Source organism: Cucurbita pepo, chromosome LG01 (assembly GCF_002806865.2).
Source record: "Cucurbita pepo subsp. pepo cultivar mu-cu-16 chromosome LG01, ASM280686v2, whole genome shotgun sequence".
Lineage (NCBI taxonomy): Eukaryota > Viridiplantae > Streptophyta > Magnoliopsida > Cucurbitales > Cucurbitaceae > Cucurbita > Cucurbita pepo.
The window spans coordinates 10,697,720-10,725,150 of NC_036638.1; the positions used below are offsets into that span (position 1 = coordinate 10,697,720).

The 27,431-nt window shown below is 37.4% G+C and overlaps 2 protein-coding genes across 3 annotated transcripts; one reads left to right on the plus strand and one right to left on the minus strand.

Moving 5' to 3' along the window:
- Positions 1-2,622: 2,622 nt before the first annotated feature.
- On the minus strand, positions 2,623-10,710 carry LOC111792759 (DNA (cytosine-5)-methyltransferase 1B-like). Of its 2 annotated transcripts, none has more exons than XM_023674340.1 (12): positions 9,882-9,979; positions 8,051-9,557; positions 6,418-7,924; positions 6,068-6,232; positions 5,153-5,357; positions 4,953-5,064; positions 4,619-4,766; positions 4,340-4,537; positions 3,882-4,160; positions 3,643-3,804; positions 3,276-3,494; positions 2,623-2,976 (listed from the first exon to the last, which is right to left on the minus strand). In XM_023674340.1, exons 1-12 carry the CDS (start codon positions 9,883-9,885, stop codon positions 2,827-2,829), a joined length of 4,656 nt encoding a protein of 1,551 aa, XP_023530108.1. In that variant the 5' UTR covers positions 9,886-9,979; the 3' UTR covers positions 2,623-2,826. The 2 variants fall into 2 exon arrangements, with proteins under 2 accessions (XP_023530108.1, XP_023530116.1); XM_023674348.1 differs by lacking the exon at positions 9,882-9,979 and adding an exon at positions 10,397-10,710 and having other exon boundaries at positions 2,708-2,976.
- Positions 10,711-25,508: 14,798 nt separating this feature from the next.
- On the plus strand, positions 25,509-26,015 carry LOC111777343. Its single transcript, XM_023656894.1, has one exon. It carries the CDS (start codon positions 25,509-25,511, stop codon positions 26,013-26,015), a length of 507 nt encoding a protein of 168 aa, XP_023512662.1.
- The last annotated feature ends 1,416 nt before the right edge of the window (positions 26,016-27,431 follow it).

The following is a 27,431-nucleotide window of genomic DNA, read 5'->3' on the forward strand; positions in this document are numbered from 1 at the left end:
GAATTGTAGTAAATAAACATGTTCGCTTCAAAACATCTGAGCAAGTCTCAAGCTAACCAATTGGTAGAGATCAAATATCAGTTGCTCAACTAGAATGAAGTTCCAAGATGTAATAAGGCTTTTGGAGTCTTGCATGAACAAGATTACCACTAAAGTTGACAAGATCGACCAAATGGGAGGCCACCTTGAGGCAATGCCCGTTTGTGAATTAATGTTGATGGTCGAAGCCCTAGAAGACAATGGCACAACTGTTGGTGACTTCGAGCATGTAGATAACTCGACAAGCTCAGTTATCTAGATAAAAGAACATACTAAGGGCCTAAACAATGCTTAACAAGCCGTCGTTCATATGGTTTCAGAAATGTTTGAGGATTTAAGTGCAGCCCTTGGAGTGATCAAGGCTGATGTGACAAATTTAAGCGTCATGCTAAATCTCATCGTGAGAGTGATGGGGAACCAATATAACAAAGTAAAGGTCCTAAAGCCTAAGCCCTTCTATGGGGTTCGAGATGTCAAGGTTCTAGATAAGTTTATTTTTTACCTTGAACAGTACTTTCAAGCCACAAATATTATGGGAAAAGAAGCTAAGGTCACATTGGTTGTTGGTGGAGATCCAAGTACATAGACATTCAAGATGGTCAATATATTATGGATACCTGGGAGAACTTAAAACAAGAACTCCACTCACTGTTCTTCCTAGAGAATATTGAGATAATAGCGAGAATGAAATTAAGGGAGTTGAGACATATTGAGAATATCAAAGACTACGTGAAGCAATTTTATGTGCTTATGTTGGACATTCATGACATGTCTGAGAAAGACAAGGTCTTTTTGTTTAGGGACTGAAGTCGTGGGTGAAGACCTCTACGAGCAAAGAGTTCAAGACTTTTACACGACTTATGCTACAACCGAACGACTATTTGACCTTAGCAATGATCAATTTTCAAACATAACGTGAAACCAAGCTTTCACAAGTAGGGTAATAGAAATTATCGACCCAACCCCCAAGGTGGGGGAGGTGACAGACTCAAGGCTGGAGGAGGGGATAGTGAAGCCTCCCAATAGAGATGTAAAACTCCGTGGCGGAGACCTCACAAATAGAATAACAACCGTCAAGGGCCCTTTACCTACTTCATATACAAGGGAGCCCATCGAGAATTTGAATGGCCACAAAATGTGGCACTCAATGCCTTTCAAGTAAAATTTGGAACAAATTTAGAGGTTGAGTATGAAATGGCCAAAGTTGAAACAACACTAGTCGAAAGCGTTGAACGCCACTATATAGAGGCACTAAAGTACTTGTCTACTCTCCAGAAGAGAGTGAGAGAGATAAAATAGTTATTAGATGAGGTATTATGTATGTCGAGACATGAGTTAACCACAAAACGGCCAAGAACACTATTGTTGATTCTAGAGTTGTCCATGACTTCATGATGGAGACAAAAGTGAAACGCTTAAACATCCTCTAACATCGAGACATAGGAAAGATGATAGTCGTTAATTCGGCTACCCTACTTGTCTCAAGAGCTGCAAAGTAAACTTTGATCAAGTTAGGGAGATAGATTGGACAAATCGATTTTGTGATAATCAAGATGGACGACTTCGACATCTTGTTAGGTTTTGATTTCTTGCTTAAACACAAAGTTGAAGGGAATGAACTCTTCATCTTTATAGTGGAAGGATTGGGACCGTTTTGATTTAATTAAAAACTAAAAGAAAACCATTAATATGAAGGCAATAACTCTACATTTGTAAAAACAATAGGTTGCAAGCCTCTTTGATATATTCCAACAATGTAGAATTTCTTCCACAAGATTTTAGACTCGGATACAAGGTCAAGGCCTATATGACCTTTTGAAAGAAAATTACAAAGGGATTGAAAAGTGAGACTGATAGAGAAGATGCAAAGAGTCAATGAACCGTGAAGTAATTTTCAACCGTTCTTGGTAGATTGGAAAATACTCCTTAATGTGAGATCGACTAGAAGTGCATCAAGAGACCTGAAGTCACCCTCATCCTACATTTCCAAGTTCATGAAGATTCAGTTGATAGAGGCGTCAACCAATCGAGTGGGGGGAAGATATCACAGTCATACTTGTCCAAGGAGTGTTACTTGTGACGGCATGTTAGATTCTTGGTCATGCTTGTCCAAGGCGTGTTGCCCATGGCCACATACCTATTCTAAACCTCTTTTACTTTATTATGCTAGTATAACTTTACTATTCTTGTAATATCAATATGGGGTGTATGACCTGTTTACCAAAATGCCCTAAAATGTACTGTAGGTGATATGACAAATTGTCAATTCTTCGTATCCAGGTTATATGCTATCAAAATCGTAGTTGATGCTTATTCGCTTTTAACCTATAACATTGCTTTCTTTTTTTCAAATTGTTTTCAACTCATTTCCTCTCTCACGTTTTATAAAACATTTCTCTCAAGTGTGACTCAAGGCTCGCTCGTACGTTAAAATTGTCTGCAAAATTCAACTTTCACAAGGCTAACTTATTCGGTGGGTTAGAACAAGTGTTGCACAATCATTCTCCCACTGCCGCACGAGTGCAATGTGATACATGATATGTCATTCATTCTTATCAACAAGAAATTTGTACCATTATTTAAACAAAGACGAAGTGAGATTTCAGGCAAGCTGTACACAAAGGAATACATTATCTTCAAATAATGTTCTCATGGAAATAACAAACATGCCGGTGACTCTTAAATTCTAATTGAGAAATCTGAGGTAATGGTGTACACAGAAAGTAAAGATGTGGAGAAGAACCTAAAACTACAGCTACAAGACAAAATTGCAGCTCAAACACACAATCAACTCACCTCTGATTTGGACATTTTCATCTCTATTGCTTCCCTGAGTTTCCTCCCCAAAGCATACGCCAAAGGAGGAGGAACAGCATTCCCAATTTGCCTGTGTTTGTGTTGAATATTCCCAGCAAATATATAGTTGTCTGGGAATCCCTGCACAAAACCAACACACATATGCTTAAAAACATACCATATTTGTTGAGAATTGACTAATTAAAGGCTTGGTCATGGGTTTATAAGTAAGGAATACATCTCTATTGGTATGAGGCCTTTTGAGGAAGCCCAAAGTAAAGCCACGAGAGCTTATGCTCAAAGTCGACAATATCATACCATCGTGGAGAATCGTGATTCCTTACTTGCAATGTACTACACCTTCATGGAGATATCTAAATCCCTTCTTGCTACAAATACACAACTTGTAAGGATGAAAGGAGAATGAAGCAATAACTTACTTGAGATCGAGCACATTCGCGGACGGTAAGTATCCTATCCTGCTCAGGGTGGAAGCACATCCCAACCTTCCCCATTGGTTGTGGGTCAGTAATTGAAGTGGGGAAGTTCCCCTCCCAATCCAACCGACCGAACAAGCCTTTCCATTGGTTGTGCCTCTTGGCTGTGTTCGGCAGGCACCAGGGTATCATATCATGCATCTGTCCAGTTGACAACCGAACCTGACGACACAACGTGGAAAAATGGAGGGAATAAGATGAAGGCCGACCCAAGAATATGCAGACAAGCCAACTAATATCTTTTCCAAATGTGAATTGAACTGAATAGATTCATAAACTAGAAGTGGTTCACCCATCAGAAAGAATGTACCTTCTCATCTGGAAGGTCGCGCCAATCAGCGCCTGGGCGTTTGGGAATTCTTTGACATCTAATAAGATTTAGCTCATTCATTTCTTTTGATATATGATCATTTAAGACAAGGATATCTCCTCGAATCTTCTTTTGAAACCAAGATGTTGGTTCGCTCTTGTACTGCATCAGAATGAAGAGATCAGCAGAAAGATAACAGAACATGACATGTTTAAAGCGGAAAGGCAAATAAGAATCACCTCCATTGTTGTCACAGAAGCACCATTTCCAACAGCTGGAAGATCGCCAATTGTATCTCTGACAGTAATTGGACGAAAAGGTGCACCTCCTGCCGTACTAGGAACAGCAGCATACCGAGTATTACCAGACAATGAAATCTTGAGCTCTGGGCTACCGAACACATGCATTGGCTCTGGCCATTCTGGTAGAATTTCCTCTGGAGATGCTGCCCATATGAATGCACGTTTTCTAGATTGAGAGATTCCATATGCCCCAGCTTCCAGAATACCAAATCTTACCTATACAAATAGCAAGTTAATTCAATCTGGATTCTTAATTCCTTGGTTGGCACCCATAAAGATAAAGAACCTATCCTCTGCTAACATTCCTATCCCATTCACAACTATGAACAAAGAATCGCTGCAGGCAAACAATGACTTTGATTTGGACTAATACAGAATTAAAAGACTACACCTACCTGATATCCCATCTCAAGAAGTGATGCTAAGGTAAGGCGAAAAGTTTGCCCCTTATTGAACGAAACAAAATTCCTCACGTTCTCCAGAAGAAAATACTTTGGACGAAAGTATTCGGCAAAGGATAAGAATGCCAATATCATCTCGCATTGGACCTTACTCCAGGTACGTTGATTAAAACGATTCATTCCAGAAAAACCCTGTGTGTAGAAAAATATTAGAATAATGAAAGGTTTGGATATTTCATGTTATAAATATGAAATGCAAGATGTTAACCATACCTGACAAGGAGGTCCTCCATTGATGAATTCAACTTGTCCTGGACGAGGCAGACTATTGATCTCCTTTTCATCAAGTTTTTCTGCTAGTTCAATTGCTTCAGAAGTTGATACACAATCATCAGCATCACCACATGCTGTCATGACAGCCCTGCATTAAAATCGATATGCACCTCATTGAGAAAACAACGCTTAGCATGAAAACCATATACACCTCATTGAGAAACTCCAAGACAATGTACAACCAAAAAAAGAAAAGATCAAAACTGGGAAAGGAAAATAAGACAACTCCAAAAATAGAAGAAATATTTAAGCACAATTGCCATCCGCGATCAACCTTAGAATCACATTGCAATTGTTCACAAATGTCAATGCCTCTGGATGATTGAGACTAAATGCTTCACCCGCAGGCTCTTCATATTCAATGGCCCATTTGGTAACTGAAACGCCTATAACAAAAGCATAATGGCCACGATGTGAGGTCAGTCATCGAAGAAAGTTATAGTTTTTACTCAAGACATAGAAAACTGAAGTTACCTGCTTGCTGCAGACCCTCAGATAAGCCACCACATCCAGCAAATATATCCAGAGTAGCCAAACGGTTTTCCAATGGCAAATCTTTTTTGTTGTCAGTTTCATCAGGTATACTTTCTCCTTCTTTACACTTCCCTTTTTTCTTTCTTTGTGCTGCGTCACTCATTGGCATTTCGGAAGAGGAACTTAGTTTCACATTCGCTGGCAACTGAAAAAAAAAAACATATTAAACATCCAGGGAAGAAAAATACAATTCAAGGAATGCTCTGATTGATGCAGAAGGTAATAGGGATGCCTATGAACTTCACTTGGAAGCATTGTCCCAGCCAAGATCCTATCTACTAGTACAAAACATTATTTGTCAAATTTCTGAAAATCCAGTAGAAATTAAAACGAAGTCACAACATAAGACTATCCTACTCTTCCAGCTGAGCTGAAAGCACTGTTTTTTGAGAAAGCGTTGACTATTGACAAGGTGTTAGTAAAAAAGAAATGATTGAAGGGAGCAAACTGAATAAGAGTATCTAAGGGAAGGCATTTGCAAGACTCAGTAGAGAAAGTAAATGTAGAGAGCGTTAGAAAAGTTTGATCTGTCCCGAGTGTTATACCCTCTGTTGTGCATGACTAAAGAAGAAATCTATTACCAGCCTACGTAGTATGTCCGGTGGACCTACTATGGTGTGAAGAGTTGAGGCGACCATGGAGCACATGATGTGAAACTAATTGAGAAACCATGACTTCTCTAATTCAGCTAACACAAGTCAAGCACTAACCACCACATCATAGAAGGCCAAAGCTAGAACCAAATTTTGTTCATATGTAGAATTTGTTCTCTTCCTTGCAAGTCAATATCCAATATCTTGGCAGAATTCACGTGATCATTTGTTAATGTTTAAATTCACACCAAAAAATAGTTACCTTTTTGATGGCTCCCTTCTCTGGATAATAGAGATGTTCGCAAAAGAAGATATGATCGAAGATAACAGGGCAGTTTGACATTGGGATATCCTGCTTTTTTCTTACTTCACACTTCCCTTCTATAGCAGAAACAGGCTTCATTGATATTTCATCACTGTAGTACAGCTGAAAAGAATTGCAAGTGTTATTAATTAATAACAATGAAAAGTCCACAAACAGTAGTCAAATGAACAAATTATGCCCAGTAAATAAGAAAATTGGAGTCCAAATGTAATGCAGTACATTTGATGGCATACAAAGATCTAATTCCATGATATTCCAAATTTTATAAACCTGGAAAAAGCACTTACTTCTCTAATATCAGAGCAGTATGCCTTTTCTACCGAAATGTCCTCTGGTCTAAAAAATCTTCTAACTTTGACCATAGCTGATAATGGAACAGGTTGTTTCGAACCCTTGGGTGATTCAATTCCCAACAATTGACAAACAACATAAGCATTGAGGCCCACATTTCTTCCACCCTTGAATGTCTCAATGCCTCTATCATCAGTTCCAAAATGATGAGGAGCTAAGTAAACATAATCATTAACAGAATAGTCAGTGCCCTTGTACTTGAAGCTGGTCAAAGAAGAATGCAACTCTATGGTGTCCTCTTTTTGGGTTTCCTTTAGTTTACAAGAATGGCAATCTCCGGTTCCCAGGCCCATTGTTTCTTTTGGAAGACAAAAGAAAGCACCTTTTTCAGGCCAATATAAACTTTTACAATAGAACTCCATAGGCAATCCTCTACGTTTCCTCTCCTCTGCTCTTTCCTCGTCAGCCTTAACCTTCTTCGCATTATCCTTACGGTGCTGATATCCCCAAGGCCTCATGCAAATCTCTATAACCACTGTTTCTTTAATTTCACTCAACTCTAATTCTAGGCAATCATTTGTAAGAAAAACCTCCCGCTCCTTTGCAGCATTGCCTAAAACAGTCTCTAATCCTCTTACCACAAGTCTACCGTGAACCATTTTCCTTGCGTTGGAATTTTCATACATGTACTCCACAAGACATATGGCAGGCAAGTCATCTACATTATCTGGTTCCACAGACACAAAACCACCCACGGTAACCAAATTTCCATGGACAATGGCTTGTTTGTAAAGAGGATAGCCTTGACTTGTTGTGCCCACTATTTCACTCTCCCATTTAATTTTTCCCTCAGAAAGCTTTGCCTTTGCAGGCTTTACAACAGGTTTTGATTCCTCAGTTTTCAAATCCACTTGACCATCTTCCTCTTCAACCTCTTCCAATTCTTCGTCTTCAACCTCCTCATCTTCTTCCAGTTCATCTTCTTTTGTTTCATTATTATCTGCTTCTTTCAAGTCATCCGGCAAATAATTTGAGTAAAATTCTCCCCAAATCCTGTTTATCAATCTAGTTGTTGTAGCAGGCATAGCCCTTTTTGATGTTACAGGATTCATTGAAGCTCTTGGATTCATGTTCACTTCCTTCTTTAGTACAGCCTTCTTTTTTACTAACCACTTGGTATGATGCCTTTCCTCCATTTTATCACTAAGCCCAGTTATAAAGGCACACTTCCGGATCACATCATCTGGATATTCAGAAAAGGTTTGCAGTATTATTTGTCCATGTACCACCACATACCTCTCAACAACTGATGGGGTAGAAGAGATATAAGCAGGATTGTTCTTATCAAATTCAGAAACTCTTTTGATAATATCGGAGAAAGAAAGCTTTGAGGCACGGCTCTGCTCCTTCAGTATGGTAATAATGCTTATGGCAAGCCTTGCAGTTCTTAGTACTGTTTGATACCATGGAGCATACTGTTTGGATGGCTTTCCCAACCGATACCTAATGGAACAAATAGAAAACAGTAATATTACGATAAAATGGAACTTATGTAAGAAGTGGTGAAGACAAACAGTATTTCCAACAATTTAATGTCATTATATTATAAAGGTTAAATAGTCGTATTACCAGGCCATGTCAGTGCGAATTGATATGAACACCATTGAAGATCCAAATTCAATCATCCACTCCTTTATTGCACTCAAATAAATTGGAATCCCATCAGTGTCCTGTATTTGAACCGAAGATGACACACTAGTATCAGCATCAAGACAGAATCCACTTCCATCATCAGCAGTCATGATCCCCGATCCATATATTGTCACATCAATGTCATCACAAGGTTTCATTGGAAGGAGTTCTAAAGAAATAAGCCGGGAATCAGCGTTGTAAAGGGACCAGTTATGAAGCATGCTTCGAGGAAGATCATCAGGATCACATATATCCATATCCCCATCGAAGATAACATACTCGTCCATTTCGTCTTTCGTAGTTTTGTAAAAGGCTGGTAGAGGATAGTCATTTGCAATTTCATCCTCATTGATTTTGATGTAGAACTTGTTTGATGTAGTAGAACGCTGATTTTTTCTTTGCTTTGCAGATCGCCAATACTCCTCTTCTTGCAGCAACTTAGCCAATTTCAAATCCTCATCTTCCTCAGCTCCAAACCCAGGCATATTGGGAGGATTGAACTGTTCTCCATCTTTAATCTTCAAACCGACATTTGTGAACCCATCAAATATGCCAGTACTTGGTGGCAAGTTCCTTTGTTTTCTGCTTTCATCCCTTAGAGCACAAAGAACAGGCAAGTCTATGAAAATCTGGTCATTTCTCTTGGATGTTTCATCCAAACCAACAAGTTGATTATATATAAACTCCCCCTGCAAGATGATAAAATCTTTGACAGACATCCCAGCAGGAAAATTTCGACTACTATTCAAGGAGCGTACTACTCCAGCAACCAACTCATCCAGTGTCAAATCTGGATTCCCACCAGAAGTCCTTGCCAATTTCTTGTAGACCTCCACACAGGCATTGGCTTTTTCATAGAAGATATTATATAGCTTTCTGTAAGAACCTGCAGGCTTAACACAATCATAATCAGCTATATCGGTGGAGATCCATATAGTTGGTAAGCCATCCTCATAACCAGATATTGTCCAAGACTCGATCCGTCCAAATCCTTCGCACCTAACACCCTTATTTTTCTCTTTATCAGGGGTGTCTTCAAAAGGCAAGATAGTACCCGAAATGAACAAATTATTTACTTCTAACATTTCAACAGCCTGTGGCTTTCCATCCTCATCATGAAATGTAAATTCAGTCAGTCTCCTATTTGGCCGAAAATCATCCATACCGGAGGTTGTCAAGCCAACTGCAGCTATCTCATCTTCCACCGCCACCTCCCTTTTGCATTCAATAACAGAAGATTTCTCTGGTAATGGAATAGTTTTGACCTTAAAATCTGAGCAGGCAGCAGCACGCTTTGGCATTTTCCTAACACCAACAACTTGTTCTTTCGTCTCTGACCTACTTCTCTTCTGCTTTGGTTTAACTGGTTTCACATCTTGAGTGTCCGACTTTTTTAGATCATTAGATGTAGCCATCAATTGACTCCTAGTCTTCTTTGCCATACCTGTAATACAACATGCATTTAGCTTATGGACGAAAATGGATTAAATCAGAAGGCGCAAACATACTCCAACGGACATCATGCAGATTAAAGAGAAACGTAGGAACATCATCAAGAACAAACAGTAAAAAGCCATCATGAATCAAAAATGGAAAACACAAAAAACATTTGATTAAAATCATATCTCCCACCTCTAGGAAAACGAAACACTTGGATAAACTACTATTATTTGGTGTACAAAACAACCACAAATAAAATATGAAAAACACAAGTAAGCTTGATATGAGAGCTTCAAACTTGAAGAGACCAGAGAAGCCAGCTACCTACCCATGGTTAACAAAACAGTGATACCAAAGTCAAAAGAATGCAAAACAGATGAAGTAAAGAGGAACCCACAAGCCGATCCTTATATATGCATGTCATCTATACTCCAATAGAAAAAAGCAGATGCAGTGAAATGTTGACAGATCAAAAAGATGAAGCAGCCAATGCTAGTAACTAACTAGAAAGAGAAAAGGAGAAAACCACGGAAACCCAGAAAGCATAATGCCAAATAGCCTCAGGGAACCAAACAAATGCTTGAGTTAAACCGTAAGTAACCGAAAGAAACCGAAAGAAGGAGAAAAACTCTAGCACAATACACGACAAAAGCCAGTTCAACAACCAAAAAAACAAAGAAAACACAAGAACAACAAAATCACACAAGATAATCGGTTACTAGAATCGTCTGATTTCAGGGGAAAAAGAGAACACAGATGCAGAAATGCAAAATTAATGGATCAAATGCATGAAAGGGAGTGAAATGAGAGAGAGAGAGAGAGAGAGAGAGGGCGGGGCCTGACCTGAGGAAGAATGTACAGCGGCGAAGAAGGAAGGACGAGGAAGGAGGGGATTGTGAGAGAGAGAGATGAGAAGAAATCAATAGAAAAAAGAGAAGGGGAAGAAGAAGAAGAAGAAGGCGGGAAAGTGAAAAAAGGGAATGGATTGGTATAATTTGGACACAAAATTTGAGTACAAAAATGGCATATGAGAGCACAGAGGTTCCCGCGTTTGCATTTGGCGGGTACTCAATGCTCATCCCTTTCCCTTCCAATTTCTACATACAAACAATGCTCTTTGACTACCGCTGGTGATTACTGAGTTGTCTTTGGAGCCCCGCTGCTGCCCTAATCAAATCTCCCCTTCCCTTCCACACCATATCATTTTTTTTTTTAAATAATATCACAATTTTTTTTTTTTAATTTTTTTTTTTTTTAATACAATTTCATTTTGTAATTTAATGAATATTTTCATATTCTCAATTTCGAATTTTTTACATTTTTCGAGTTTATTATAGTAAAGTAGCTAGTTTATAACTCGAATACGACAAATGTGATTACCGTTAGTTAGTTGAGGATAAAGATAGAAACTAAATCTAACGATACAGAAATCATTGTTCTTTGTCGTCTTTCATTTACGTTAATACCGTTACACACTTTAACCTTATTAATACCGTTATGTATTTGATACGTACGTTAATCTTGTTAATACCGTTACACATCTTATACGCACTTTACCTTATCTTCAATTATAGAAAATATCCATAAAAAAAATATNTACTCCAGCAACCAACTCATCCAGTGTCAAATCTGGATTCCCACCAGAAGTCCTTGCCAATTTCTTGTAGACCTCCACACAGGCATTGGCTTTTTCATAGAAGATATTATATAGCTTTCTGTAAGAACCTGCAGGCTTAACACAATCATAATCAGCTATATCGGTGGAGATCCATATAGTTGGTAAGCCATCCTCATAACCAGATATTGTCCAAGACTCGATCCGTCCAAATCCTTCGCACCTAACACCCTTATTTTTCTCTTTATCAGGGGTGTCTTCAAAAGGCAAGATAGTACCCGAAATGAACAAATTATTTACTTCTAACATTTCAACAGCCTGTGGCTTTCCATCCTCATCATGAAATGTAAATTCAGTCAGTCTCCTATTTGGCCGAAAATCATCCATACCGGAGGTTGTCAAGCCAACTGCAGCTATCTCATCTTCCACCGCCACCTCCCTTTTGCATTCAATAACAGAAGATTTCTCTGGTAATGGAATAGTTTTGACCTTAAAATCTGAGCAGGCAGCAGCACGCTTTGGCATTTTCCTAACACCAACAACTTGTTCTTTCGTCTCTGACCTACTTCTCTTCTGCTTTGGTTTAACTGGTTTCACATCTTGAGTGTCCGACTTTTTTAGATCATTAGATGTAGCCATCAATTGACTCCTAGTCTTCTTTGCCATACCTGTAATACAACATGCATTTAGCTTATGGACGAAAATGGATTAAATCAGAAGGCGCAAACATACTCCAACGGACATCATGCAGATTAAAGAGAAACGTAGGAACATCATCAAGAACAAACAGTAAAAAGCCATCATGAATCAAAAATGGAAAACACAAAAAACATTTGATTAAAATCATATCTCCCACCTCTAGGAAAACGAAACACTTGGATAAACTACTATTATTTGGTGTACAAAACAACCACAAATAAAATATGAAAAACACAAGTAAGCTTGATATGAGAGCTTCAAACTTGAAGAGACCAGAGAAGCCAGCTACCTACCCATGGTTAACAAAACAGTGATACCAAAGTCAAAAGAATGCAAAACAGATGAAGTAAAGAGGAACCCACAAGCCGATCCTTATATATGCATGTCATCTATACTCCAATAGAAAAAAGCAGATGCAGTGAAATGTTGACAGATCAAAAAGATGAAGCAGCCAATGCTAGTAACTAACTAGAAAGAGAAAAGGAGAAAACCACGGAAACCCAGAAAGCATAATGCCAAATAGCCTCAGGGAACCAAACAAATGCTTGAGTTAAACCGTAAGTAACCGAAAGAAACCGAAAGAAGGAGAAAAACTCTAGCACAATACACGACAAAAGCCAGTTCAACAACCAAAAAAACAAAGAAAACACAAGAACAACAAAATCACACAAGATAATCGGTTACTAGAATCGTCTGATTTCAGGGGAAAAAGAGAACACAGATGCAGAAATGCAAAATTAATGGATCAAATGCATGAAAGGGAGTGAAATGAGAGAGAGAGAGAGAGAGAGAGAGGGCGGGGCCTGACCTGAGGAAGAATGTACAGCGGCGAAGAAGGAAGGACGAGGAAGGAGGGGATTGTGAGAGAGAGAGATGAGAAGAAATCAATAGAAAAAAGAGAAGGGGAAGAAGAAGAAGAAGAAGGCGGGAAAGTGAAAAAAGGGAATGGATTGGTATAATTTGGACACAAAATTTGAGTACAAAAATGGCATATGAGAGCACAGAGGTTCCCGCGTTTGCATTTGGCGGGTACTCAATGCTCATCCCTTTCCCTTCCAATTTCTACATACAAACAATGCTCTTTGACTACCGCTGGTGATTACTGAGTTGTCTTTGGAGCCCCGCTGCTGCCCTAATCAAATCTCCCCTTCCCTTCCACACCATATCATTTTTTTTTTTAAATAATATCACAATTTTTTTTTTTTAATTTTTTTTTTTTTTAATACAATTTCATTTTGTAATTTAATGAATATTTTCATATTCTCAATTTCGAATTTTTTACATTTTTCGAGTTTATTATAGTAAAGTAGCTAGTTTATAACTCGAATACGACAAATGTGATTACCGTTAGTTAGTTGAGGATAAAGATAGAAACTAAATCTAACGATACAGAAATCATTGTTCTTTGTCGTCTTTCATTTACGTTAATACCGTTACACACTTTAACCTTATTAATACCGTTATGTATTTGATACGTACGTTAATCTTGTTAATACCGTTACACATCTTATACGCACTTTACCTTATCTTCAATTATAGAAAATATCCATAAAAAAAATATTTAAACTTTCCAAAATTAATTCACGTCAACTTTACAAAATAAATAAATAAATATATTCTTAGGGTTGGTATCTAAAATCATTTGTATTTTGTTAAAAAAAAAATATATATATAGTTCTACTTTCAAAAGTTGTATTAGTATCCGTAAACCTAAAACATGAACTCCTCCCTCTTATCTACACTATATCACATAGGAGTGTATATTCAACCCGATAATCCAAACCAACCCAACTTGAATTATAAAGGTTCAATTGGGTTCATTTATTTGAACCTGAACTGGTTTGGTTTAGTTGCAGGTTGACTCGAACTAAACAAAAATTTATAAAATAGATTAAGAATTTTAGCATTTTCATAAATTTGTTGAAGTGGTACTTTGGTCTATGCACATTGAAAACATTATTTCTTTTTATTGTTTTGTTAAATTTCTTTTATATTATTTTATTATTTTAAGTTTCTTTTATATTATTTACATTATTATTTTTAATTTCTTTTTAAAAAATACGTTAATATTTCATATTATTTCTAAACACATTATTTATAATACGAATAAATTAACAAACAACCATTCATACACTTCGTATTATTTTTAAATATATTATTTATAATAGGCATAAACTAAAACAATTCTCCCAGAATTTTGTTTTAAATTTAAGTATATGGTTTAGATAAGATTATTGATTTTGATTTATACATACTATTTAGATAAATTCTTGATTATTTTAGGAGTTTTTTAACACCTACGTTGTGGACACACAATTAAATTGATAAAAAAAATTAATTTCGATAGATTTTGAAAATTTTGTTCTAAAATTGGGAAAGTAATTCTAAATTTTAATGTATTTATTATCTAGAAATATCTGTATCAATATTTAACTATGTTAGGAAGTTGCAACTTTCTCTGATGAATTTATTTTTTTTAGTGATTATAGATTCATTTGGGTTTGTTTGTGGTTTTTTTAATATAGTTTATCTAATATTGTATTGAATAATTATGAATGATAAATAAATAATTTTTTTTAACAACGGACAACCCAATTCGAACTCAACCCGAAAATAAATGGTTGGGTTGGGTTGGATTACCAATCCAATTTGATCTTTTGGGTTGGGTCAAGAAAATCTTCAACCCAAACCAACTCGGAACCTGTGTACCCCTGACATCACATAGCTAGTCTATTTTTTTTTTTTTTTTTCCTTTCTATCTATGACCTAATACTTTCCTTTTTTTTCTTCATTTTTTCTCCCTCTTCTTCAATACCCTCCTATTCTGCTTGTGTTCAATGTATCTTTAAAACTATTCTATTCACGGTATCATTCCCGTCCTAACCAGAATTAAATACTCAATTTTTTTTAAAATTTTAACTTTTAGTATTTCATTAAGAACTTTGACCGTCATTTCAAGAAAAATACAAAAGAAAATAGTAAAAAAATTAAGAAAATGGTCCAAATCAATTTCAAGGGGCAAAATGGTCATCATGACCCTTTCCTTAGAGGGGTTTGCAAGGACCGAAATCATATTTCTAAGGAAGAAGATAAAAGAAAAAAATGTTAGGGTTTTGAGGTGAGGAAGGAGGAAGAAAGTACTTCGTGGAGGATTTATGATGGTAATATCACAACCAATGCGTATGTATGCAGGAATAATGTATTAAGTTCACCAACATGAGCTATCATAATTCGAAGTTGCTCCTAATTACACATCTTCTCGTTGTTATTGAAATTATATGCAATTTTTATTTACCACATATCGTATATTTGATGCAATTTACTCACTAGTATACATGGGTACATCTTTATCTTTATAGTCATAATACTACATTGTTTAACTATATTTTTAACTATTATTAAACCCGGTAGTTTATTAGTACTTTGGTTAAAAAAAAATATCCTTCCAATTTCAAAACTTGCATTAATATTTTAACCCTAAAAAAAAAATAGTAAAAAACAAAAAGTAAAAACGGTTTATGTACATTTAATCACCGTCCTCCATTTTTCTTTGTTTCCATCTATAACTTAACCGTTTCCTATTTTTCCTCATTTTTTCTCTTTCTTCTTCAATACCCTTCCATGTTCTTATTGTTTTTGGTAACGTGTTGCTCCTAATTATACCTGTTTCTTCTGGAAATTGACATAAAATATGTATTCTCCGCCATCATCTGTATGTTGGCAATGAATATTTATTTCTACTTCTCATTTCATCGTCATCTTGAATTTTTGAAATTTTGAGAATGGGTAAGACTTTTTAAAGAAAATCCATACATATCTTGAGTAATTCTCAATGAACATCACCATATATCGCATCTCGTTGATTGATGTTCATTTGACTAGACCGAACAAATCCGAGTGAATTAACTCTAATGACTTCTTTTCTGTGAACTTTGATTCTTTGTATGGTAATTGATGAGCTTTACCATATTGATATCTCGCACAAATGTTTATTTTGACTTCAGGTTGAGGAAGGCCTTTGAGCATAGATTTCTCTCTAATCACCTTCAACTTGTGGTAGCCATCATGTCCCAATCTTGCATGTCATAGATCTGCTGTCTCATTCTTTTTAGTCTTGTCTACATAGCAAACTATGCAGATAGGGGTAAATGAACTCCACTCTTGGCCCTTCCATCGTTGACTTTCCTATTACCTTAACAACTTTATAGACTCACATCTTTTGACCTAAACAAAACGTAGTTTCTTGATGTTGTTAGTTGTGACACTGACAACAAGTTCTTCATTATACTTGGTATACGATAAACATTATGTAGTGCACATTGTTGAATTTATTACCAAGCATGATTGTCGTATTGTCGACCTGAGTAATTGGCAACTATAGGTTGTTGGTTGTGTGTACCACACGACTTCTATTGTGCTCTTTCTTGTCTTGTAATTTTCTCTGGTACCTAGACAATGGAGCAAGTGACCACATGACTGGAGATCAAACAAAGTTCAAGGAACTTGATGAGAAGTTCATTGGAAACGTGAAGCTTTGCGACAAATCAATTGTACTGATCCAAGGAAAAGGATATATTTTGTTTCAGTGTAAGAAAGATGATCAACGTCTATTGACCAAGGTGTATTACATCCCGAGTTTGAATAGCTATATTATTAGCATTGGTTAAATGACAGAAGAAGGTAGCAGAGTGGAGACAGTTGGCCCGTTCCTCAGGATATACGATCGAAACGGAGCCTTGTTGATGAAGGAAAAACGATCGCAAAACCGCCTATATAAGGTACTATTGAAAGACTATCAACATGTTCTTTATTGGCGTTGGCAGCAAAAAAGTGAAGAAGAAACCAATGGGTCAAGAGAAAAAGGAATCGATAAATAAATCGAAGAAGCAACCAGAGGCTGCTTTAGTCAGCGAAGTGCAACCTACTAGTTCATGTGTTTCACTTATCAGCTCAACCAAGGAGGCCTAGAGGAAGACCACCAAGGAGTAAGAGAAATGAGACTTCAAACTTGTCATCTCAACCAAAAAAACCAAGGGACAGACCTAAAAAGAAGGTTGGAACACAAAGGAGCACGTTACAAGAATTTTCTACATATAAGCCTAATGATAAATTTGATGCACATAAGAGAGGAGTGGAAGAAATTGCATGTTGCAAAATTAAAATTTCTTTTGAAGAAGACAAAGTTGACTAGGGACCAAGCAAAGTCGAAACTAGAGAGTAACGTGTAGGCATTCTCACCAAGACACTAGCAAGGATTAAAGTTACAGACATGCAAGAGTTTCTCAAAGTGAAGAATCTCGAGCAAAGTCAAGCTTACGGATGAAAATGTGAGCTAATAAGCTTAACTGAGAAAAAGAAGTTATTAACTTAGAGCTTAAGGTTTTTGTTCCAAAAAGCTCTTTCCCCTCGAGTTGTTCTTCCGCTTCAGTTATTTGTTTCGACATATTTCGATCGTGGGCCATTTCCAACAGACATGTGCTCAAACAATTATTGGGTTTGACCCTATTAGGCTAGTGATGATCTTTTAACAATACACCCTACTAGAAAGTAGTCTAAGAACCTCTTTGAAGATTTGGTTCATGAAAAACACAAGCTATGAAGCACTAGTGAGTCAAAATACGTCATAGTAACTTCTAACGATTAGGTCGNCTTTCTTGGCTCCTATACTTGAGGGAACCTTTGTTTCTAGATGAATACATGTTCTTCATTGCTACCTTGGTCAATTTTGATATTCAATATATCGTCCCATGACTTAAGTAGGTTCATGACTTTGGCTCTTGATTGAAATCAATATCTCATGTTGATATTAGTTCTAGAAAACCTCAAATACTTATAGTAGAACTTTCCTTCAAATCTAATACTTCACGAATGTTTTACTAGCTTGGTATGTGGGAGCCTCAAGCAATTTGAAAAATTAGTTTCAAGCAAGCAACATGAAACATTAAATTATACTATTTGAAAAATTAGTTTCAAGCAAGCAACATGAAACATTAGATATTGAAAAATTATACTATTGGTATGTGGTCTCATAGCTTTAGGTTGTAATCTGAAAATCTCATATCGTAGTCTATCTCTATACACGCCTATAAAACTTTGTTCAGGATCGTATCTTCTTATCCAAATCATAGCTCAAAAATCATCTCATAACTCTCGCACCATAGTCATTCTCAAACTTAGCTTTATATCTTTCAATTCATGCCAAGGTGAGAATGTTTTCTATATTTCACTATTCCCAAAACCTCAAGCTTCATTAAAGACACTCATGGTGTTTTTAAACTAATTTGAACTTTTATGGTGTTATCTCATAAATTCTCATTTGGTAAGCTTAAACCACATTTTTTTTTTCATACCAACACTATGATTTTACAATTATCTACTTTGTAATTATGAATTTTTCCTTTGACACTACCACTCTTAATATCTACAGTAGCCAATAGGATATTATTGTCAACGAGCCTCTTTGGTCATTTTCATTTGAAGCAATTTACTACTNTTTTTTTTTTTTTTTTTTTTCGTCTCTAAGGTCATAACGCTCTTGGCTTCTTGGCCTTTGATCTCAAAAAATTAATTAATTGATGTTTTGAGGATAACAAGCCTACCTTTAATTATTTTAAACCGTTCATAATGTAAAGTTTGGAATAACGATTCCAACATCTTTTGAATCACTATATTGAGATATAATATTTAGAGTATATATTATTTATGGAATATATCTTAGATATTATATATTAATATTCTTTATTTATGATTTGATTTACAATATATTTTATTTTATTCTCAATATTGAATTATTTTATATTTTTCTCATTTGTACGCATTAGTTGCTAGCTTGTATCCTATTTAAGCTCATGAATATCAATGAGAATACACACCTTCCCAATTATATTTCTATTTATGTTTCTCATTCTTAACATGGTATCAAAGCACCTATTTTGGTATTCTTAAATATCAAAATTTTCTCTAGGGCGGAATCAGCCAAATCCAGCTTCAAAATTTCGGATGTTGATTTAACACATCCTTATTATATTCATCACTCTGATCAGCCCGGATATACACTTGTTCAAATCAAATTAAATGGAACAAAGTATCAATCCTGGAGTAAATCAGTTATGCATGCTCTTATTGCCAAAAAGAAAATTGGCTTCATTGATGGCATAATTGAAGAACCGTCTCAAGATGCAAATTCAATCGAATTTGAACTATGGAATCCGTGCAACAGTATGCCAATATCTTGGTTAACTCATTCAGTTGAAGCATATATCGCTGAGGGTATTATTCACGCCAAGACAACTCATCAAGTGTGGGTTGATCTTCACGATCAATTCTCACAAAAGAATGCTCCAACAATTTTTCAGATACAAAAGTCTATAGCAATGATGTCACAAGGAACCATGACACTGTCAGTATATTTCACCAAGCTCAAAGCACTCTGGGATGAATTGGAAGCATACCGCACACCATTTACCTGTAATCAACGTCAAATACATGTTGATCAATGCGAAGAAGACAAGTTGATGCAACTACTCATGGGGCTCAATGAGTCTTATAAAACGGTGAGATCTAACATATTGATGATGACTCCATTATCTAATGTGAGGCAAACCTATTCATTACTTGTACAATAAGAGATGCAACGCCAGGTAACTTCTGAACCTACTAAGAATTTCTCGATTGCATCAGCAGTGCAGAAGAAAACAACATATTCAAAATTCCCAAAGGATAAATCATGTGAACATTGCAATAAAAGTGATCATACAATTGATGAGTGTCGATTCCTTAAGTTTCACTGTAAATTTTGTGATAGAAGAGGACATACAGAAGATCGATGTCAACAGAAAAATAATTCTAAAAGGGCAGTACAAATCAATCAACACAACAATCGAGGATATGTCCGATGTTTCTCAGTTGAATACAGAAGAACAGTCACCTAATTCCATCTCAATTTTTTCTTCTGAGCAATTACAACAGATTGTACAAGCCTTATCTGCACTCAATCATCGTTCTTTTGGTAATTCTGATAATAACATCAATGTTGCAGGTTTGTTTCCAGTATATGTANTCTTATAAAACGGTGAGATCTAACATATTGATGATGACTCCATTATCTAATGTGAGGCAAACCTATTCATTACTTGTACAATAAGAGATGCAACGCCAGGTAACTTCTGAACCTACTAAGAATTTCTCGATTGCATCAGCAGTGCAGAAGAAAACAACATATTCAAAATTCCCAAAGGATAAATCATGTGAACATTGCAATAAAAGTGATCATACAATTGATGAGTGTCGATTCCTTAAGTTTCACTGTAAATTTTGTGATAGAAGAGGACATACAGAAGATCGATGTCAACAGAAAAATAATTCTAAAAGGGCAGTACAAATCAATCAACACAACAATCGAGGATATGTCCGATGTTTCTCAGTTGAATACAGAAGAACAGTCACCTAATTCCATCTCAATTTTTTCTTCTGAGCAATTACAACAGATTGTACAAGCCTTATCTGCACTCAATCATCGTTCTTTTGGTAATTCTGATAATAACATCAATGTTGCAGGTTTGTTTCCAGTATATGTATTATCTATTAACTCTACAAGTTCTAATCCATGGATTCTCGATAGTGGAGCTATGAANATTGCATCAGCAGTGCAGAAGAAAACAACATATTCAAAATTCCCAAAGGATAAATCATGTGAACATTGCAATAAAAGTGATCATACAATTGATGAGTGTCGATTCCTTAAGTTTCACTGTAAATTTTGTGATAGAAGAGGACATACAGAAGATCGATGTCAACAGAAAAATAATTCTAAAAGGGCAGTACAAATCAATCAACACAACAATCGAGGATATGTCCGATGTTTCTCAGTTGAATACAGAAGAACAGTCACCTAATTCCATCTCAATTTTTTCTTCTGAGCAATTACAACAGATTGTACAAGCCTTATCTGCACTCAATCATCGTTCTTTTGGTAATTCTGATAATAACATCAATGTTGCAGGTTTGTTTCCAGTATATGTATTATCTATTAACTCTACAAGTTCTAATCCATGGATTCTCGATAGTGGAGCTATGAATCATATAGTATCCAAAGCTTCTGTTATGACTGAACCAAAGGCTACCACCATATCTACAATAAATTTGCCTAATGGAGGGACAATACATGTGTCACATACTGGCAGTGTTTCTTTTAATCCTGACCTTAAATTAAACAATGTTTTATGTGTGCCTTCATTCAATTTAAACCTAATGTCTATCAGCAAACTTACCAATGACTTGAAATGTTATGTGACCTTTTATCCTGATTCTTGTGTTATGCAGGACTTGGCTACGAGGAAGATGATTGGCTCGGGTAAATAATTCGGAGGTCTCTATCATATTTCTTCATCTCCAATCAAATCTTCAGCAAATCAAGTATCTCATTCATATGATTTGTGGCATTTACGCCTAGGTCATCCTTCTCCTTCTCATTTTAAACTTCTAGCTGACCAATTGCATCTTAATAATGCTACTCTTTCTCATAATTGTAGTATTTGCCCATTAGCAAAACAAACTAGGTTGTCTTTCCCAAAAAGTTCAATAACAACCCATTCTGCCTTTGATCTGTTACACATTGTGATGTTTGGGGACCACATAAAATTCCAACTCATTCTGGTTTGCGTTTTTTTTCTCACTGTTGTTGATGATTTTACTCGATGTACTTGAGTTTTTCTTATGCAACACAAATCAGAAGTACACCATTTGTTAGTAAACTTTGTTAAATTCGTTCAAACTCAATTTCATACTACTATGAAGATAGTTAGATCGGACAATGGGACCGAGTTCCTATTTGCAACCATTTTTTACTTCTTGTGGCATTGAATTTCAGCGCACTTGTGTCTATACTCCACAACAAAATGGAGTCGTAGAACGTAAGCATCGTCATATTCTAAATGTAGCTAGGTCTCTTCTTTTTCAGTCACAGGTTCCACTTAATTTTTTGGAAGAATGCATTTTAACTACTATTTATCTTATAAATAGAACACCATCACCATTGTTATCTAACAAGACACCCTTTGAAGCAATCTACAAACGACCACCTACATTTCACCATCTTAAAGTTTTTGATAGTAAGTGTTATGCAACTGTAGTACATCCGAAGCAAAAATTTGAACCCCAGGCAATTCCTTGTATTTTCATAGGATATCCTTGTGGTCACAAAAGTTACAAGTTGTATGACATGCAATCTAAAAAATTCTTTATCAGTCGTGATGTTAAATTTTGTGAAGATGATTTTCCTTTTTCATCAGATTCACAAACTTTGACATTAGCTCCTTCAACTCCCATTTTTCCATTTCATGATCCATCCTACTCAAACATCCATTCTAATCCTTCTATTCCTTCGTTGTCTCCTTCGCCTTCTATTCCTTCTCCAAATTCATCAGTTCCAGATTCACCCACTAAATCTAATCTTATCCCACCTGATACATCAATTCCACTCCGACGTTCTATTCGTACCAAACAACCTCCAGCTTGTTATAATGATTATGGGATGTCTTCTGGAGCCAATCATTTGACCTCTAGCTCAAGTCCCAACACTAGCACCAGGTATTTCCTTCATCATTACCTTTCATTCTCTTATTTTTCTCCTACTCAACGTGCTTTTCTAACTCTTATTACAGCCCAGATAGAACCTAAAACCTATGATGAGGCAGTTGGCAACCCATTATGGTAGCAGGTTATGAATGATGAAATTGCAGCTTTGGAACGTAATCATACTTGGTCTCTCGTTCCTCTAACACCTGGCCATAAAGCTATTGGCTGTCGTTGGGTGTACAAGATTAAACACAACTCTGATGGTTCTGTTGAACGTTATAAAGCTCGATTGGTAGCAAAGGGATACACTCAGGTTGAAGGTGTTGATTACAAAGAGACATTTTCTCCTACAACGAAACTTACTACACTTCGTTGCTTACTCACTATTGTTGTTGCTCGAAAATGGTTCACTGATCAGTTGGATGTTCAAAATGTTTTTCTCCATGGTAATCTAGACAAGGAAGTCTATATGTCTTTACCACCAGGTATTCGCTGACAGGAGGAGAATACAGTATGTCGGCTCCATAAATCTCTTTATGGTTTAAAACAGGCTTCTCGCAATTGGTTCTCCATATTCTCTACCATTATACAAAATGAAGGCTACACTCAGTCCAAAGCAGATTACTCTTTATTTACTAAGAGTAAAGGTACTTCTTTCACTACAGATCTTATCTATGTTGATGATATTCTGTTGACAGGCAATGATCTCAAAGAAATTCAATATCTCAAGACTAGTTTACTCGAGAAATTCCTTATCAAAGATTTAGGGAATTTGAAATATTTCCTAGGTATCTAATTTTCTAGGTCTAGAAAAGGAATCTTTATGTCTCAAAGAAAGTATGCTCTAGACATTCTTCAAGACACAAGTCTTACACGAGCATGTCTAGAAAAATTGTCTATGGAGCAAAATCTGAAACTTTCTTCAATAGAAGAAGAGTTGAATGATCCAAATAAATACAGACGGTTGGTTGGCAGTATATATTTAATCGTTACTAGGCTTGACATATTGTATTCAGTTCGTATGCTTAGTCAATGTAACGCCACACAAAAAAAGGGGGGGGGGGGGGGAAGTCNGGGGGGGGGGGGGGCTAAGTCAATTGAGGGGCAAAAATGTCATTTTGCCCCTCCAGCCCTAGTAGGGGTCCAAGGAGAACCCCGTCACATTCCCTGCAAAAGGAAAAAAGAGTTAGAGAGAAATTGGAGAGGAGTCAGCCGCGAAGATTATCGGACCACCGTCGGAATCAACCTTTAGACGAGACTTGTACAAGGACTGAGAGGTTAGCGAGGCCGACGCTTCGTCAAGATCCAAGAACGTTTCGCGAGGTAAGGTTCTGAACGACATTTCTCAGATCTGAGCTTTCCCTATGTGAATCGATCCTAAAATGCTGAAATATTCACATAGGAACAACTCTACGCACGGTCTGTGAAGAAGTTTGGCCGAGACCTCAACCCAAAGGCGGAGATCCGAGAATCGTCTAAGAACGGTGAGCGAACTTTCGACGCTCTTAACTCGTCCGGTAATCAAGCAAAAATTACAAAAAAATACTAGGACGTAGCCCGTAACATGATCTAGAACTTTGCCAAAGAAATCATGTCGATCGATCTACGGATCGAAAGATATGAAAATCGAAAAAGGGGGCTGTGTTACGGATTTCAAAGGACAGAGAAGAAAGAAGAAGAAAAAAAAGAAAAAAGGTCGGCCGGCGAGCGGCAGAGGGCGGCGAGAAGCGCCGGACACGCATCGACCGTCGACTGGAGAAACACAGCTCCAGCGAGGCGATGAGACGTGTCGCCTGCAAAGCCGAGCCAAATTGTAAATGCGAGCCGAGCCTAGTCTAACCGGGACCGGCCGACCCGCAACCGCGCAGAAGCTGCCGTGCGTGATAGGCGCGCGTGCGGCCTGCGACTGGTGCCGAATTAGGAAACTGAAAGGACGACGAACCGGTGAAACCCAAGGGGCAAGCTCCAAGGGACTAAGATTAGAACCAAATGTCCTAGAACCGAATTAGGAAACTGTGGGGACCTGTTAAATTAAGATGCGAAGAGAGCCTACAAGTAGGTGGCTTACTGAGTATAATTTTTATACTCATCCTTGTTATGTTTTCCTTTTTTCAGGAGCGCGAGGCGTCAGTCAAGGGCGGGCGTGATGGAGACGGGGATTGTAATAGAGGAACGGGTTGTCTCGGGGCGTTAGTCCAGTCTTTATTTTGTGTTTGCATACTTTCGAAATTTATTTCCAAACTGTCATGTGTTTTGTTGTTTGTCGTCCAAAAACTTTATTGGAATTTAAGGATTTTCTTTATTTCATATTTAAATCACTTTGTGCATTTGTGTCTTGTCATAAGTCACGGTCCGTAGTAAAATACTGGGTCGTGACAAATTTGGTATCAGAGCAGTTAGGTTATAGGTCCTATAGACCATTTAGGATAGAGAGTCGTGTCCTCTGTGACTTCACTCGTCAAACACATGTCGCTCACGACCAGACGTTGTCATGCGATGGAAACATAGAGACAAAGGTTAAGCTAGTATTTATAGAGTATACCATGACTGACTATGGCATTATAATCGCACATTACCTAGGAGATGTGCTACGAATGAATTGTAATCATAGTTCCTTTTTTCTATTGTGGTAGATAATGGCATCAAAGAGGCGCGAACCATATGTAGGGCCCAAACCCAGAAAGGGAAGAAGAGAGGAAGTTCAGGACACCTTGATTCCAACACCTGAAGAGGAACAACCTGAATTTCAGGAGGAGGTTGGGGATACGCCCCAAACTAGCGAGGGGACAGTACCACAACCATCAAGAACAAAAAGACGCCAAAGGAAGGCCAAGGCCCGAAGGCTGCTTGATACGCCCCCTACTGCTCCCTTCTCTGATGAGGTCCCATCGGGTCCAACCCCGTGTACAGCAGTCCTGCTAAACCAGCTATTAGCCATGTCCACAATAGAGATGTTTCAAACGTTCATGATGACCTCGATAGAAAATCAGGCTCTGACGAACCAAATGATACAAACCATGATGGCTAATCAGTCAACAGGGTAAGGGGGGCAATGATTCTGGGACTATGACTATGGAGTCCCGCTACTTAAGAGATTTCCAGAGGCATAAACCGCCTTCCTTTGACGGAGGCAAGGTGGATCCCATTACCGCTAAGAATTGGCTAGAGGCCATAGAAACGACCTTCTATTTTATGAACTGCCCACCAAAGTATGAAGTCCACTGCGGGACGTATATGTTGAAAGGAGAGGCGCACTTCTGGTGGAAGGGTTCTCAGAAGACCATTATACCACAAGGAGAGTTTAGTACATGGTGTCAGTTTAAAGATGCGTATCTCCACAAATATTACCCAATCACTGCCAGAGTGAAAATGCAGACAACATTCATCGCACTGAAACAGGGAGACAAATCAGTGGAGGAATATGACTTGGAGTTCTATAGGCTGGCAAGGTCTTCTCCAGCGTATGTTAGTTCTGAGGAGTTGAAGGGCGAACGATTTATCGCTGGCCTGAGGGAGAAACTAAGGGGGAATGTGGCATCCCAGTCATCCTTCGTCTATGCGAAAGCCCTTTAAGTGGCGACCCTGCTCGACTTGTCTCGCACCGACAAGCTGCAGTTGGGAATAGCTCAATCATCCCACACTGCAGCCCAGGGAAAGGTGACAGACCCTAGCCACCCCAAAACTGGTAGACCGCCCCGTGGCCGCACTGATAAACGAAGAAGGGCCCCCAGTACAGAACATGACCCTTTGTCTTAACTGTCGGCGTACTCACACGGGGGAATGCAGAGCAGGAACAAGCGCCTGCTACAGATGCAGCCAGGTAGGGCACTTTGCAGTGGATTGCCCTCAGAGGACTGATCAGCGTGTCAACTGGCCTACATTACAGCATCAGAGGGGCCAAGCTGCTCAACATTAGCAGGGGCGAGCTGTAGCCCATGCAACAATAGCTAGGCAAGCTGACCAGCCTGACGCAGTTGTCACAGGTACGCTACCCGTATTTGACCATCTTGCTTTAGTATTGTTTGATTCGGGTTCGACACATTCATTCGTATCTGAAGAATTTGTAGAGCTAGCACACCTAGAGAAAGAACTTTTAGAGATTACCCTATCAGTGTCTACCCTGATGGTGTTAATATAACACATGCGGAAGTAATTTGGATCTTAGGCACTTTTAGAACATCAATTATTGTAAATAACTAGCATGTTCATAAGTATTAAAACTTAATGAGTTTAAATACTAACCTTTTGTAGTTCAAACTCCTTTTGCTTCACGAACCGATTTCGAACCACCACTAGTGTCTTCTCCACTATCCTCCAGCCTTAGAACGGGATTGTGGAATCCGGTGAGTGACTAAACTTGGGAGGGATTTTGTATATGTGAAAGAGAGTGTTTGTCTCAAGGTTTTTCATCAAGATGAAGAATCCCTTCCAAGTATCATGATCACTCTATTTAAAGAGTCAAGTTTGCATGTTCATGCAAACTTGAGATCACCAAATCTTGACACTTAAAATTCCACTCAAATGTTTGAGATTATGTGGCAAGCATGCATGTTTGAGTTAACCAAATTTTGACACTCAAAATTCCACTCAAACTTGTGGGGTTTATTTGGCAAACATGCAAGTTTGGTTAAACCAAATTTTGACACCTCAAAATTCCACTAACATGATTTTTCCATTAGATGAAAGTCAACATTTTGACTTTCTTCATTTTAATTAGATGAAAGTCAACATTTTGACTTTCTTCATTTTAATTCAACAATTAATTTGAATAATGAATTTCAAATTAAAGTAACATTAAATAATTAATTAAACTATTTAATTAATATTTAATATTAATTCAAATGCCAATCCCAGTCAATTCCGACACATAATTGATTAAGATATTTAAATCTTATTTAAATATCTCAGATTCTCTCTTTTCGTTTATTTCGTAAATAAAATAAAATTGCGGTTAAATATATCGTATATATGTAACGCATATTCCCTAAT

Bases quoted from the DNA above. Each gene is read 5' to 3' on its own strand.
- LOC111777343 (XM_023656894.1), top strand. From the start codon at position 25,509: ATGACTATGGAGTCCCGCTACTTAAGAGATTTCCAGAGGCATAAACCG.
- LOC111792759 (XM_023674340.1), bottom strand. The intron at 4,538-4,618 runs GTATGGTTAACA...TTCTACACACAG, and splicing joins ATGGAGGACCTCCTTGTCAG to GGTTTTTCTGGAATGAATCG. The intron at 3,495-3,642 runs GTACATTCTTTC...TTGTGTCGTCAG, and splicing joins GCGACCTTCCAGATGAGAAG to GTTCGGTTGTCAACTGGACA.